Source organism: Gambusia affinis, linkage group LG01 (assembly GCF_019740435.1).
Source record: "Gambusia affinis linkage group LG01, SWU_Gaff_1.0, whole genome shotgun sequence".
Taxonomy (NCBI): Eukaryota; Metazoa; Chordata; class Actinopteri; order Cyprinodontiformes; family Poeciliidae; genus Gambusia; species Gambusia affinis.
In genome coordinates this window covers 44,847,625-44,862,828 of record NC_057868.1, presented here as the reverse complement: position 1 = coordinate 44,862,828, position 15,204 = coordinate 44,847,625, and the positions used below count along the sequence as shown (strand labels likewise).

Sequence of the window (15,204 nt, the reverse complement as noted above, 5' to 3'; positions counted from 1 at the left end):
ATCGCAGTGTTGAAATAAATAAATAATTATAATAATTATCAGTATCTGAACCTAGAGCCAATCAGAATCCGGAGACCGTAAATAGGTTGATAGGGTTGGGATTCCTTTCATTGTATCTGAGGTACAATAAATGCTCAAATCAAAGAAGGGATAAAGTATCCGTTTATATCAATGAATTAATTCCCTTCTTTATTAGCGTTAATGAGGGCAGAAAGCTTTTAGCTTTAGTCTATTTCTCACTCTCAGTCAAGGCAAGATGTTGTGATAGAAATTCTATGTGCAACAAAACTCTGGGTCACGTTACAGAAAAGAACAAATAAATGAATATGGAATCAATAAAACAATTAATTACAAAAATAGACGGTCCATAAGAAAAGATTGGACAACAGTTAAAATCCATGTTTAAAGTGAACAGCCAGAGTGTTTTGAGCTGTGATGTAAGTAGTGGGAGAAAATCTATATTCCTACTGACTGGAGGAAGTGTGTTTCAGAGCCGAGGAAGCCAGTGTAAGTTTCATAAAGAGGAACACTACAGTTTAGTTGAACTACTTCATAGCTTTTCAGTTGAACTTCATATTTATTTCCATTCTAGTTCACATTCCAGTTCAGAAGGTGACGGTAATGCACACTTTTGCACACTGTTTGCCAAGCGTCATTTAATCTAAGAAGAAAAAAAGAAGATGTAGCATCCCGATCCACACTCCATTCCAGTAGATGGCGGTAATGCACGTCAGTAAGTTGCTTGCCAACCGCCATAAAAAAAGAGGAAGAAAAAGAGAAGAAGGGGAAAAAACAAGACATGTAGTCGCACAATAGACGGTAAGTGCTGTTAAACTGTCATTTTCAAATCTTTAACCTGCTGTCGGCGCGCATAATACGTGAGCACGTGTTCCTTTAATAGAAAACTATGTCCGAGTGCCTAACCACGTACTAAAGCATTCAGTCTGTGTAACAGCTGTTAACAAACCCTGGTAAAAATGAGTTGGAAAATGAACTGTGTTTTAACAAGTAAATTATGTCCGTCTGTCTGTCCAGTTTGTTACCACCATTCTCTAATCTCACAATTAGAGAACCTGGGGTAACTTCGAGAAAAGGTTCGCTCTGAGAAAGGAAATCATCCTCTATCGCTCAACTTTTTTTAGCCTGGTCCTACTTCTGTAAAGGAGTGGGTCTGCCGTGATTGGCAGACAGCTGGCGCTAACATCCTCACTAACTGTGAACTTCAGTACTGCTTCACTCTTTTCCCCTAATTTTCTCCAAACTCAGGTTGTCCCGGTCACAGCGAACAGTAATGGGTGGATCCAGAGTTTGTTTGAAGACGGTGGTCTGTCTTCATTAGCGGTTCCGTATGGCGTGGCCGGTCCAGTTTATCTTCCGGGGCCTTCGCACTGTCGGATTGGTTCTCCTCTACTATGTCTTCTCCATAGGCATCACCTTCTATAACAAATGGCTGATGAAAGTAAGAACCTCTATGCAACTTGTGGTTGTTGTTGCCAGACTGGATCTTAGCATTTCTCAGGGAATGGGAGGCATTCTAGTTTATTCCGTCTGCTTCTGTTTTCCTCAGGGCTTCCACTATCCCTTGTTTATGACGCTGGTTCATCTTGGCGTCAATTTCTGTCTGTCAGCTCTGACGCGGCGGGCTATGCAGTGCTGGACAGGGAAGCCCCGCATCATTCTGACCTGGGAAGACTACCTCCGTAAAGTGGCTCCAACAGGCAAGCTCTTGTTACTTTTGGACTCTGAAGTGTTTTCACTGTCGACTCTGAGAGCCAGGGGTTGAAGGTCAGGTCTTATGATGTTTACTGATGGTTTTTTTGCCTCTTCAATAATTATTTGACTAAAATCTAAATTGATAAGTTTCATCACACATTTAAACATTGAAGTATCAGCTGATGTGACACCGATCATATCTACCTGAGCAAAGGTCTGAAAGCCAGCGGCTGTTACCTTTTCTCTGCTGTGATCAAGGGTTGACCGACAGACCCGCCCACTTGGTTGTCCACAGCTAACAAGTCACCCCACTGTTACCAACTTAACATCTTTGTCGCTATATTTTGCAAAACAAGTCTGTAATGGGCAAAATCGAAATTGGCAGGTCTGGCTTTTTAAAAAGGCAACCTTAAGCATTTTTCAGGCACACAGTGTTATTTTATCTCCCAGTCAAGTAACTGTTACCTTCAGCTGGTATAGAAATGCTGACTTAAGAGAAATTTGACAGTGTAATTTGGCGCCTTGAAGTTTCCCTATGTTTCTTTAAGAAGCTTCTCCTCTTTTTGACTCTCTGCCTTCTGCATATCAGCACAGCAGTGCTTCTCATCATGCTGCTTACAACCATTCTTGGAGTGATAGTCTAAGAAGGAGTCCATGTGACGAGCTCATCAGACTTACAGTGCATTCATTAGAAAATCATGTTCCATTCATGTATATTCCCTCTAGGCCTGTCGCGATAAACGAAAAATCGATTAATCATACGATAATTTAAAACTATCTATGTCATTTTAATTATCGGCGTTATCGTCTCTTCCAGCCTTTTTCTCTTTCTGTTGATGACGTTAAATGAAAAAAGGCTCAACTCCGGTGCTCTCCACTGACCCTCCCTTCCTCATTTCCTTAGTGTAATGTCCAGCGCACACGACACCATCTTAGTGCTGTATTTTCAAAATCTGAGATCACATTAGCCGACACAACATAATGGCTACAAGTCCAGCTAACTAATTTTAAAACCAGGCATTAATCAATGCTTTACTACAATCTACCTGCAACGTAACGTCCTGACTGAATGAAAACCATTATAATCTATTTATGTCACGTTAACGAAGAACAGCTGAAAAGTTACCGGGTTCATTAACGTAGCGATTTCGCTCCAACTCCTCCCCTCGTCATTTCTATATTCTTTGTACAAAATGTTTTATAAACATTAATGTTGTTTCCACATATTATCTCCAATGTCCGCTGGACTTCGGATTGCGCCGTTTCAGCTGTTTGGGATTCCCCTCGGTAATTTCCCCTCAGAAAGCAGGAGGAGAATCTGCGCTTTCTGATTGGCTACCTGTCACATTCAACAGGCTGCGTTAACAATCCCAGCGGGGAAAACCCCTGATTTAGATCGGAGCGCCACAACACACTACACACTACAGGATGATCACAAGCCACAATCTTAGAAAGATCAAAGTTTTATTGCATCAGGTAGTCGATGTGCCCATCTTCTCTATTTAAATCTAATGATTACTGAAGGGCAATATGGTAAACAGACTTTATAATCTGCACTCTTTTGGTTGAATGCAGTATTTATTTACACTTTGGCTTTATGTTATTTCGTTTTTATTCAAGTACATTTTTGTTAATGGAGACTGAGAATCAATTTTATTTTTATTTTTGGTTGTTTTGTTTATTTTGTTTATAAGTTCCAGTGTTGGGTGTTCTTTTGAAAATAAAGTGCATCCATCTTTGGCAGGAAATCTCATGCATTATTACGTCATTTCCATTAAATCTGTGTAAAAAGGTCTTCAAATAATACTATCGTCTATCGCAATAGTTTTTTGAGACAATTAATCGTTCAGCAAAATTTGCTATCGTGACAGGCCTAATTCCCTCTATATCCAGTGTAATAGTATCAGTTTCGTGGCCATGCATACTGTATGTACATGAAGTGTAGTTGACTTGTAATTTTAGAAAAGTAGTGAACATGTTCATCTTCTCTGCAGCCTTGGCAACAGCACTGGATATAGGGCTTTCCAACTGGAGCTTCCTGTTCATCACCATTAGTTTGTAAGTTAAAGGAGAAGAGCATCACAGCTTTGTCACCTGTACTGTTGTAATGTCCCATCCTGACGTCTGTTTCTTTACGGCTGAAGGTACACCATGACCAAGTCCTCTGCAGTGCTGTTCATTCTCTTTTTCTCCCTTGTGTTCAAACTAGAGGAGCCGGTGAGCAAAGATTATTTGAATTTGAAAGAGATTCAAATTATTTTGACCTTAAGTGGCCTAAAATGAACAAAGAATAGTGTCTTTAAACAGGAGGATTTTTTTTTCATTCTTTATTTCTTTTGTACTGTCTGTAAGTTGCTGCACAACTAGAAGTAAATGGTCTGACATCTGGGATATTTAGGGCTGATTTTGTTCCACTAATGTATCGACTTCTGGAATAAAATCACTGAATGACTGAAGTTTTCAGTCTGGTTTTAATGTACCAACCTGAATAAAAAGAGTATGGAGCTAAATTGGGACCACATAGTTTGTACAAACAAAAAAAGACAAAATTGAAAATGAAATTAAAAAAAAAACTCTTTTGAAAATGAAAATAAGATTTTAAACTGTAATAATCATAATGATAAAAGTTCAAAACTACTTTTCATAATCAAGTTTTGTTTTCCATTCAGTTTCCGATTCATTTATTTTCCTGTGGAGTTCCGTACATTTTTGGGTCCCACAGTTTCTGGATGCAACAGCATTGAATGTTTTGTCCTGCCGCAGTGTTGCACTGTCGGTCATCATTCCACGTCATCTGAGGCCCCACCCACACGCCACACAGAGCCAGAAGCTGGAAACTTGGAAAAAAGAAGAATCTTGTCTCTAAAGTACTTTTGTACTTTTTTTTTTTCCTTCAGGTTTAAATCTCTGTCTCAGTTTTAAAAAAATGTCAACAAATTGCATGGCCCTAATTTAGCTCCATATAAAGCTCTTTCCTACAGTCTCCTGTTTCAGGAAATCCTTTACAAATTCCACAATACTAGAGTTTTCTTACATTCAAATTTGTCAGTGAGCTGTGGGAAGACTGTTAGAAACCATTAGAAAACATTTTAATGGTCCCAGAAATCTTCATAATGATGGAATAATTTTCCCTCAAATACCTCCTTTTGTTTTGTAATTTTACAATTTCTTCCTTCAAGAAGTGTCTGTTTCAAAATGTTACTTGTTTTTTTTGCCGTTTAGTGCTTAGGACATCAAATAAATGCTTTATTATTCTCTTGGTGCAGAATAAAAACTGAATCTTCTTTTTACTGAAAAATGGAAGTCTGAGAATGTCATTAAAACTTTTCCAACACACAGAGATTCCAATCTCACCACAGCGTCTGTTCTGCCCCTTCGTTCCCATTTTTAACCAGAACCCCTTCCTGATCCTGGTGGTCCTGCTGATCTCCAGCGGACTCTTTATGTTTACATTTGAATCGACTCAGTTCAACATGGAGGGCTTCATCATGGTGCTGTTGGCCTCCTTCATCGGGGGAATCCGCTGGACCCTCACTCAGGTCCTCATGCAGAAAGCGGAGCTGGGTCGGTCTTGAGTCATTTTCAGTATGAAACTATTATGTGTTTAGTTTGGAGGTGGACTGCGTCACTGTTGTATTTTAAGAACACAAAGTCAGCTGAGCTTGTTAGATGTTTTGTTCTTTTTCAGGTCTTCAGAACCCCATCGATACCATGTACCACCTCCAGCCTCTCATGTTTCTTGGACTTTTTCCCCTTTTTCTCTACAATGAAGGTGAGTATAGTCAAAGCTACAGTATATAACGTTTATCAATAATCTATTTCTTTCACCTAATTGTTTGAACTGTCACTGTGTAACAGGAGACCGATTGGTAAGCAACACCTCTTGTACCATATTTACTTAACTTCTCCAGCAGTATGTTGTGATCAATTGTATCAAAAGCTTTTTTTTTTTAATCTACAAAATAATGTTTCTAGTCTATTCTGGCTGGCATTTCTTCAAGCATAACCATAAAGCAATTTTTTTTTTTCACAAAACCCATTCTGCTGCTTACTACATAAAATGTTATGTATAAATTGATCTAATGTGGTAACAAATTATTTCTTCAAAATCTTTTGAAAACTAATTTAGTGTTTTGATATATTCTGAGCCACGAGCCTTGCTCTTTCTGAAAACATAGTTTGAAGAACAACCTTGAAGAAGAATCCTTCCATTAGCTAGATATCTTGATCTGATAAATATTGCAGTGTGTCCACCATCTTTGTCTTGTTTCTGTCCTCTCTCTGCAGCGCTGAGCCTGAGTGATTCGGAGAAGTTGTTCCGTGTGACGGAGCTCTCTCCACTCCTCTATTCCCTCATGACGCTGAGCGTAGGCGGCACGCTGGCCTTCGGCTTGGGCTTTTCTGAGTTTCTCCTCGTCTCCAAAACCTCCAGCCTCACATTGTCGATATCAGGAATCTTTAAGGTCAGGGTGCTTGAAATCCTTGAAAATGTGTGAATTTCAATTAGGTGTTCTCAAGGTTTGGAACTTGCTTCGTTTCTGTGTAGATCCTTGAAAATGACTGATATTCAAACTGAACAGTTTTGCAATAAAGTAGAGTCCAACATTTGATTAAGAGCCTAAGTCTGGAAAGTGTTATTTACGGTTTAGAAAAATAAACCTTTTTGATGTATTTTCTCATCAGTCTGTTTTAAGTTGGATAGAATCACTAAAATTATTTCTATTTGCTAAATGTCAAAAAACGTAGCAAGAACTTTTTTTGCTTTTTTTTAGATTTTTTTTGAAACATTCTGTGTATATTGTGGTTTACAATTTAATGAAGGTAATTTACCTTAACATAATTTGTTGGGATTGTCTTAATGTAGTGAATATTTTTTACTCCCAATAGCTCAGTGACGTATTGATCTGTGTAATGATCAATAAGCTTAATACGTTAAATGTTCTTTAACAATGTTTGATACAATAAACAACATTATTAATATTGGGGATGTTTTTATTAGATTAGTGTTACGTTCTCAGACTAGTCAGATTGACAGTGTATGCGTGTGAGCGAGACATTTTAAGACGTAAAATTTAGTTGGATTTTAGTTTAACTTGTATGAAAGAGGGTTTCATACATTCCCCATTTTTTCCAATGGGGAAAAAAAAAAATCTTTTTTTTTTTCAGTGGCCCTAATCCTCTTCCATAACTTCATGCCTGCTGTAAAATGTAAATACTACCACAAGATATTAATAACAGGAAGAAATGTAAAAATATCAGGTAATAGTGAATTGAAGCGTGTTTTTTTTTGTTTGTTTTTTTCTTTTATAGTTCATTTGTATTGTTTTTATTTCCTAAGTGGTGTTGGAAAAGTTTGAAAACTTACTTTAAAAATGCTGACGTGTTTGAATTGAACCTTGTAAGGTACTTTGTGTACAATGTGCATTCTTTGAAATTTCTTCCACAGTGGCATTTCCAAAGAAGTCCCATCAGTTGATGCTCAGCTGTTAGCTTTACTGTGAAATGTTCACTGTGAACCTTTCTGGAACAGTTTATCTGTCAGCCATCTAGCTGAATTAAAACCTGGCCTTAATCCAAATACTGTAACTTTAGGATTAACATTCCTGACTGGAGCTTTAATGTTTAATACTTCATCCATCTGTCAAAGTAACCCAAGAGGTGCAGCAACATTGCTGTTTTCTCTTGTTCTTCTGACCTGCTGTAGTTTCTGGTCTTCTAGCTGTAATCCTAACCCACTTGTACTTATCGCTTGGTGTTTCCTGTAGGAGGTGTGTACGCTGCTTTTGGCAGCCTCTCTGATGGGAGACAGAATGAGCAAACTGAACTGGCTGGGGTTCGCAGTGTGTCTCTGTGGGATTTCTTTACACGTGGGACTCAAAACATACTATTCCAAAAGTAAGCATGTAAAAGACGTTATCTCCCATGTTGCTGGTTCAGTCTGATGTTTCCTTCTGCAACCCTGCAGGCTGATCCATGCCATCTCCTAGATTTTAATTTAATGTCCATTTTTAATGTCTGAAATTATTCTGATGATCATCTACAAAATATACTGAGCTTTAAAGATGTTGCTTATATATACACATTTCATTCAGGTCATGGTTTTAGTAAGATCTCATTAGTCCAACTAGGAAACACCCTCAAGTGTTTTATTCCTGTAACCCAGTGAAGATTTTTCCATTTGTTATTGAGATCAGAAAATTTTGCAACATGCCATTCTTTCAATGGAATAAAAATAAAAAAAGGATTTTTTTTTTTATCTTCAGAAACTGATGCCCCTTTTACATTGTTTTACATTTTGAGAAATGTTTCCAATCAAAGAGAAATTCTTTGGTTATGTACATTTGAAATTCAATTCTGCCAGATGTATGAATAATTTTCCCTTTCTGAAATGAGTCTAACCTGTGGTTTTTTACCCCCATCAGATAAGGTTCCTTCTGTTCGGCAGCTCAGCAGTAGAAGTTCAGAGCTTCAGTTGCCGTTACTTCGACAGAACGGAGATAAATGTGAGGATTCGGCTGCTGATGACTACAACGATGAAGAGGAGGAGCAAGAAACCTCACTGCATTGACAAAAGCCCACTTGGACCCGGCTCATTCCTTAACGTTTAGAGAAGCTCTTCCAGCTTCTTCGTTTCAGTTTTCTTCTATCTGAAGGGCTTCAGTGTGACACAAACCTCTGTTAGTTTTTTCTTTTTTTTTTCTAGCTTTTTTTGTTGTTGCTTCCTTGTTTATACATTTCTCTCTGGACTTAAAATGCAACAAAAAATAAAAATATTTTGATAGTAAATTGTAGCAAGTACAGTCAAATATTCTGGATTTTTAATGTCTGACAGGTGGAGATATCTTTGATGTCTGGCCGATACCAGTTTACGGTTCCAATTTTCACATATTCAGTGGGGTTTTATTTAAGGGCTGTAATGATTAAGATGGGAAAAGAAAATTGCAGGTTCTGTGATTGAGGTGAGAGTTTTAAATCAAACAGAAAATGACAAAATTACATAATTGTCTCTTATTTTATTTGTTGTATCATAAAGTTGTCAGCCTTTTTCTGATTAATAGGATTAAGAAGATCCTGTGTGTGTGCTTAAAAGAATAGTCCTCACATTTTTTAGTTCTGATGTACTTTATGGATAGGAGGAAAACATATTTTTCATTATTCCACTTGATAATTAAGAGAAAGTTAGCCATTTCAGGTCTGGCCATTGATTGTTGCATCAATTTCAATACCTCCCATTGGGCTTGGCATTTAGCAGCTGTCAGATGTCGTAGACCTGAATATCATTTCATAGTGTTTGTCATGATACTGGATACAGGATAAATGATCATACTTTGACCAATATTTAAAACGCTCTACCTGTAAATTTAAAGTTTGGTTCAACGTTGGTTAACATTTTCCAGGCTTTTACTTCTATTTCAAAGCTATGTGCCTTATGAGCTATTTTTGCTAACGAGTATGTCGGGGATTTGCATCGCTATTTATGAAAAGATTTTGATGTGTATAATTTTCAGTAAAATGTAATTTTATTTAGATTTTTAATAAACATAACAAACAAGTTAACATTTGTTTAAGTCATTTGCTTCTATGACTCAACATTCAACTGGTCTATAAGGGAGAAGAGGGAGAAGGGCCCACTTCTGCTTCAAGAGGACGGTTTCAAGTTTCTGGGCGCCATGTTCAGTGATCAAGTGGGGGCTGTGTGGATGAATAAGCTGCAGCAATTTGACTGCTGGGCCAGTCTATCATGGTGAAGAACAAGGTAATATATGCATGATCATGGTTAAAGCTGCTGCTCCATCATTATCTCCAACCAAATCATGAAATAATTGGATCTTCACATCAGGTGAAGTGGTAGATTGGGGGATTGCAGGGTGAAAAACATGGATATACAGACGTTTGCTATAACTGTCTGCATAAAAGTCTGAAACTGTTTAGTTGAAAGTACAATTTTGGTTTTAGTTTTAGGCAGGGTAGGATAGACAAAGCACAAAAAATCCCAGGTCCAACATTTCTGCAGTGAAATCCTTGTCTTTTTTTCTCTGAATAACTAATTTTCTCACTTCCTGTAACAGGTTGCTGTGTTGCAACATAAATGTGTAAATTGAGATTTACTTCCACATATTTTTGCATCTATACAAATGGATTTTGTTTGACCTAAAAAAAAATCCTGTTTGTTTGTTTAGCATTAAGTTTTCAGTTGGGTCAATACAGCCCTTAAACGTACTCTTCATACAAATAAAAATAACAAAAACAAGCATGTGCTTTATGTTTTTAAAGATTTTTGTGGCACTAGTGGCCTTTATCCACCAGTAGTTGGACAGACAGAAGGGGAAAACGTAGCAAATCTCCCAAGGGTGGGAATCGAACCAGGGTCAAACACTGTGAGGACTTGCCCTTCCAAGTGGTGCGCGTGCTCTACCACTGAGCCGTGGGATTATCAGAAATACTTGTTACCGAACCTCCGGTGTTAGCAAGCAAAGTGAAGAGGGTTTGGAGCAGAGCCGCGTTTTGAAACCTGGTTTAGAAGTTCTGGGCTGACTTTCTCTGACTTTTTAAAACATTCTCTGGAGAGCCACTCCCATGGCGGAGCGGAGCAGCAGGACGACCCAGCTCCGTCTCCAGTTCGGACACGAGGAGAGCTCGTTTCCAGGTTTTGCGGAATCGTTTTGACATCCCCTCCAGTGGAATGCGGTTTGGAGAGTTTTTGACGGAATAACCTGAAATTCGTCGACCGGGCCAGGTAAGACATCACCTGGCAGCTCCCTGAACAAAGAGCTTCTAAGATGGTGGGACACCTTTATTTTTTTCCGGACCTTTTTTTAGCTTCTACCGTCTATTGAAGAGAAGGAAACACCTGAACGGACACCTGCGTGACCGGACAACACCTGAGCTGTAAGGTGAATCCTAGTGGCCTAACCTCGCGTAACTTCAGGTCAGTTTCCTTTTAAGTTTTAATTGTCTACATTGAGCTACATTATTTACATAAGCAGCAGGCTTACGTAAATAAATAATAAAGTACTTATTGTTGTTTAAGCTTCAGAGATTAATTAAAATTTATGCTAAATTGATTTTCTAACTACGCAACATGTAAAACATGTAAAACTTTTAGGTTAACTGGGGTGTGTTTGTCAATTGAGATCCTTAAATTAATGTAAAATTGCATGCATTTGGACTGCAGTTTTAAATAGACCTATTTTAAAATATGTACTTTTGACCACTTTGTTAGATTCTAAAAGTAAAGGTATGTTTTTAAAAACAATTATAACTTTTTAAATATATTCAAATATTATGAACATACTGTTTCCTGTCAAGAAACCAGTTTGAGCTTTTTTAAGGGTTTTCCCCATAAGATTTTCTTAAAGTTTCTGAATAGTTTTCTGTGGGAAAATCTTTTTTTATCACGACTTCCTTTTGCTGACCGTTCTCAGAAGATTTCTTAGAGATTAGTAATTAAGCAAAATCATTGAAGCGTTACAAAGGCCTTTAAGCTCCAGGAATGAACTGGTGTTTAGTCTACTCAGATAGTAGGCCCATGTGCTTTGCAGATGAATCTTTTCACATCTTGTCACAAAGTATTTTATTAATCTAAAATGCAGTAGAATTCCAAATTGGAGAAAAATTATGGTTGCTTTTTAAAACGTTTTGAAATGTGGCATACAGTTGTGTGCAGTCTGACACTAAATAAAACCCAATTCAGTTGTCTGCCTTCAGAAGTCTTTATGTACTAATGAACCTCCGTCAATATGCAACTCTTCTCTGAAGGCCTCAGAGGTTTGATGGAGAACAGTAGTGAACAAACAGCATCTGCAAGACCAAGGAACACAGCAGGCAGATCAGAGAAAAGATGGAGATCACTCAAGGCTTGATGTGCCACCATGTATCATGAGGGAAATGGTTGTCCAGGGTGATGTGCAGCGTTAGCTTGAGCTATGAATCTGCACCGACTACAGAGTTATTATGGGACCTTCACTTATTATTCTCTTATTGCTTGGGGTTTTGCCATATAACCTATCCCTTCCTAAGCTTCTCTCTGCTGTCTCTGCTAGTTGTTCTCCAAGGTTCACATCTATTTCTAAAAACATGTGCTAAGATGGTAAAAAAAATAAAATAAATCAAGACAAAGAAAAAAGCAGTAGAAACTTTCCCGAGTAGCATATCACCCACAGCCACTACAGCTTTGCTTTAGTTAATGTCACCATAAATATAAAAAATATAAAAATATGAATTTGAGAAACCTACGCAGTAATTTTTTTTAATGACAGGCTAAATTTAGCTGAATATTGCTTTTAGTTTTTCACTGTGTAACTTTACAAATGGCACCCCATACTCACAACCTGCTTTACTTGTCAAAGAGAAAGTTCTTCATCATTTTCCTGTCATCTGTCCATTTCGCAGCACCTGGTGTATGTATTGTCACAGAAAATCCAAAGTAAAATGTGTTGAAGTTTGTAAAAAAAAAAAAAAAAAACATTTTGCATTGACTCTGCTCACAAGCCTGGAATAATATTTTGCAATCTGAGGCCTGATCATGGGCCAGTGATGGGTCATCACAGTTTTTCAGCTAGAGTTTGCCACACAGTGCTATTATTCACAGAAACCAACCATCAGCAATTCTGAACCCGTTCTGTAAAGGTCACCTGCCTACAGCTGCTTTCATTTGACTTCCCAACACTGGCTTGACCTGGTTAGATTTCAAGATCTTTAGCAATGTTTTTTAATAACTGAATTTTGGCAAAAATCATCATATTTAGGCAAGACTTGCAAATAAAAGTTCACAGGAGTGTTGACAGCATGCTCGTTGTATTGTTAGAAATTGGCCCACTGAGAAGGAGGCCGACTCTAAATGCTCTGCATTTAAAGTCCTGAGCATTTGTCCTGTGTGTCATTAGCTGTCTGAGGGTTTCAGGGTATGTGATGGGGCAAGCACTGACAAATCTGTAGTCTGAATCCTTTCAAGTAGATTTCCCATGGGAAAAGCTGACAAGTTGGGTTTTATCCAGGAAGCTGCTGATGAGGAAGATTATTTTTGGAAAATTCAAATAATGGTAGGGGAAAAGCTCGGGGCATTCCTATTTTATATATTTTGCTTCCAAGATGTTAGACTTTTTAATTTTTTAATTATTTTTTTCAGAATATTTCAAAGCGATCTTGATCAGTACGTCCCTTTCTACGGCATTTTTGTTGAACTTTTTTCTCTCATTATCTAAGCAATTTTGAAGGAATGTATTTTTTGTCCCTTATGTTATGACATGTGAGTCATCAGGCTACTAAGTCTAAACCCAGACAGTTTGCTATTCACACCTAGTAAACTTTGCAAAGTTCTTAGCAAAGAGCCTATTTTAATTCAGTTAATTTGAAAAGTAGATTTTTGAGCCCAAAGGAAAATTAAATGTTGTTGTAACTTATGTCATCCAAGTATCTTCAAGACTCGTTGTGGATGGTGGTGCTGTGGACAGGAACGATTTCTGGTAGCAGTCTGTCCTGCAATGAATATGAAAAAGCCTCTGACTGAAGATGAAGACTGCTACCGCATGACTGCTTATCACTGTCATGATTGATAGAGAAAAAAAAACAAACAACTTAACTTAGAAATTAGTTAAAAAGTCACAAAAAAGAAAAAAAAAAGTACAAATTTAATGTAATTCCTAAAGACAGTCAAGTCAACTTAATAAAAGTCATAGCAATAGCTTTAATTAAGTGTATTGAACTTGGTGGCTAAAGTTGATACAACTTAAGTGAGTCAAAGCAACAAGGAATCAAGTTGAATCATTTTGTTTTATTTTTTACTGTGTAACGGCTCAATATTGGGGCTGCAGAGATGATATTTGTCCTGGGTGACACCATCAGCTCTTGGCAAGCACTTCTAATTTCTCTCATTTGGTTTTGCTGCTCCTGTTTAAGTCTCTGTACGTCCAGCTGCACATTATCCAAACCAGAGCGATAAACCAACTGTCCAAAATAAAAACACAACAATTTCTCAACTTAAAAAATAAAAGTATACAAAAATAAAAAATCTCAGTTAACATAACAGAGCTACTCCAATATTCTGCCACTATAAGTAAAGTAATTATAGAGTGTGATTCTTAAGTCTCTTTCAGGTTGCGTATCAGTGCTTTGGAAAGTTTTTTCTGTTTTCTGAAGACTGGACCTTTCAATGCTTCTTATTACTGTAGTAGGTTTCTAGTAATGAAATGCATCTTTTGTTTGAAAAAAGTCAGTTTTCATTTTTTAGGACAGCACTGTTCAGGTACCACAAGTAAAAATGAATGAGAAATCAGCCAAAGTCCAAAGAAAGATCTGTTAATCAAAATCACGTTGAATATGGTAAGTCTTTGTTGGAAGTAATGTATATAAAGAGTGGCTTAAAATATTTTCACAGTACAGGGAGCGCAGTAAGGCAGCACAGAGATCCATAAACAGGGATGTGTGAAGCTATAGGAAGGATGTTTACACCGGAGTCTGTGGCTTCTAAAAGATCATTAAAACCTAAAGGGCAATTTGAGTCGTGTAGATGGCCTACAATCCAGACCAGACCACCTCAAAAATGTTATGTGCTTCTAAAAAGAACATTCCTAAGTGTCACCTTCTCCAGACTTTCTGTGATCCAGGTTAGAATCTGTGAGGAAAGTTGCAAAGCTACAGAATTTTAGCGGTTCGACAACCGGAAGAAACACCAAAACTGCAACCACAAGGCTGAAAAAAATCTGCATAAAAACGTACTTTTCTTTCTTTTTTTACCTCCTGTTTAACTGCAGATAGCATCCACCTTAGTCATTTTTATTATCAGCTCATAGTGCAATCAGCTAAAAGCTATAAAATACCACCATCGTTTATTTTTAGAATTTTACTTTATAAGGACACGCTGAAATTAACTACAGGACCTGAATTTTAAAAAAATCTAACTTCAGATGTTCACCGTCAGATTTCATTGTCATTACTTATTAAAGAAAGATGAAGTTACTGAATTTATCAGGTTAAAACCAATGATTAATCAATTGGACTGCCTGTATTAAAGCAGGGGTTTTGGGAGTTTGTTGCAAAACAGGTGCAAACACAGCAATTTGAAAGACTGATTAAGTTGTACAAAAACAAATATGTCAGGCGTGTTTCTATAAAATGTTAAATAGTGGAATGTGATGTGGAACTGGTTACTTGTTTGAGTACATTTAAGTTAAATTCTAGTCCATTTTCTGTACCTGACAATGAAGGATGAAATTTGCATGTTCTTCAAAAATGGAAGAAAGAGAAAAAGCAGAGGAGAAAATGAATGAATAATGAAAAAGCATTTGCTCCACAGAGAGAGATGGGGAAGTGCAGACTAATATTTCTTTAAATGATTACAAGAATGTCTTGGAGTCTGGAAATAAAATGATCAAAGAGACCAAAATGAAAACAAAACAAACTATAAGTCAACTTTGAACATTTATTATTTTATTGTTTCAGGTCCCATCATGTCTTCTCGCCTCCTTGGATTCAGACCATCGCCTGTGTGTT

At 37.3% G+C, this 15,204-nt stretch overlaps 1 protein-coding gene and 1 long non-coding RNA gene across 2 annotated transcripts; both read left to right on the top strand.

The window, feature by feature from the left end:
- Positions 1 to 708: 708 nt before the first annotated feature.
- LOC122836746 (solute carrier family 35 member C2-like) lies at positions 709 to 9,270 on the top strand. The gene is made up of 10 exons (XM_044126585.1): positions 709 to 819; positions 1,267 to 1,459; positions 1,568 to 1,718; positions 3,708 to 3,771; positions 3,858 to 3,930; positions 5,109 to 5,277; positions 5,402 to 5,485; positions 6,001 to 6,176; positions 7,479 to 7,608; positions 8,136 to 9,270. Exons 2-10 carry the CDS (start codon positions 1,349 to 1,351, stop codon positions 8,279 to 8,281), a joined length of 1,104 nt encoding a protein of 367 aa, XP_043982520.1. The 5' UTR covers positions 709 to 819; positions 1,267 to 1,348; the 3' UTR covers positions 8,282 to 9,270.
- An 815-nt stretch (positions 9,271 to 10,085) lies between these two features.
- Positions 10,086 to 15,204, top strand: LOC122836744. The gene is made up of 3 exons (XR_006371605.1): positions 10,086 to 10,450; positions 10,534 to 10,642; positions 15,154 to 15,204. It is a non-coding gene; the product is annotated as an uncharacterized LOC122836744 (long non-coding RNA).

Coding starts and splice junctions, on each gene's coding strand:
- LOC122836746 (XM_044126585.1), top strand. CDS start 1,349: ATGGCGTGGCCGGTCCAGTTTATCTTCCGGGGCCTTCGCACTGTCGGA. Junction 3,772..3,857: donor CTGTTCATCACCATTAGTTT/GTAAGTTAAAGG, acceptor TTACGGCTGAAG/GTACACCATGACCAAGTCCT. Junction 6,177..7,478: donor CGATATCAGGAATCTTTAAG/GTCAGGGTGCTT, acceptor TGTTTCCTGTAG/GAGGTGTGTACGCTGCTTTT.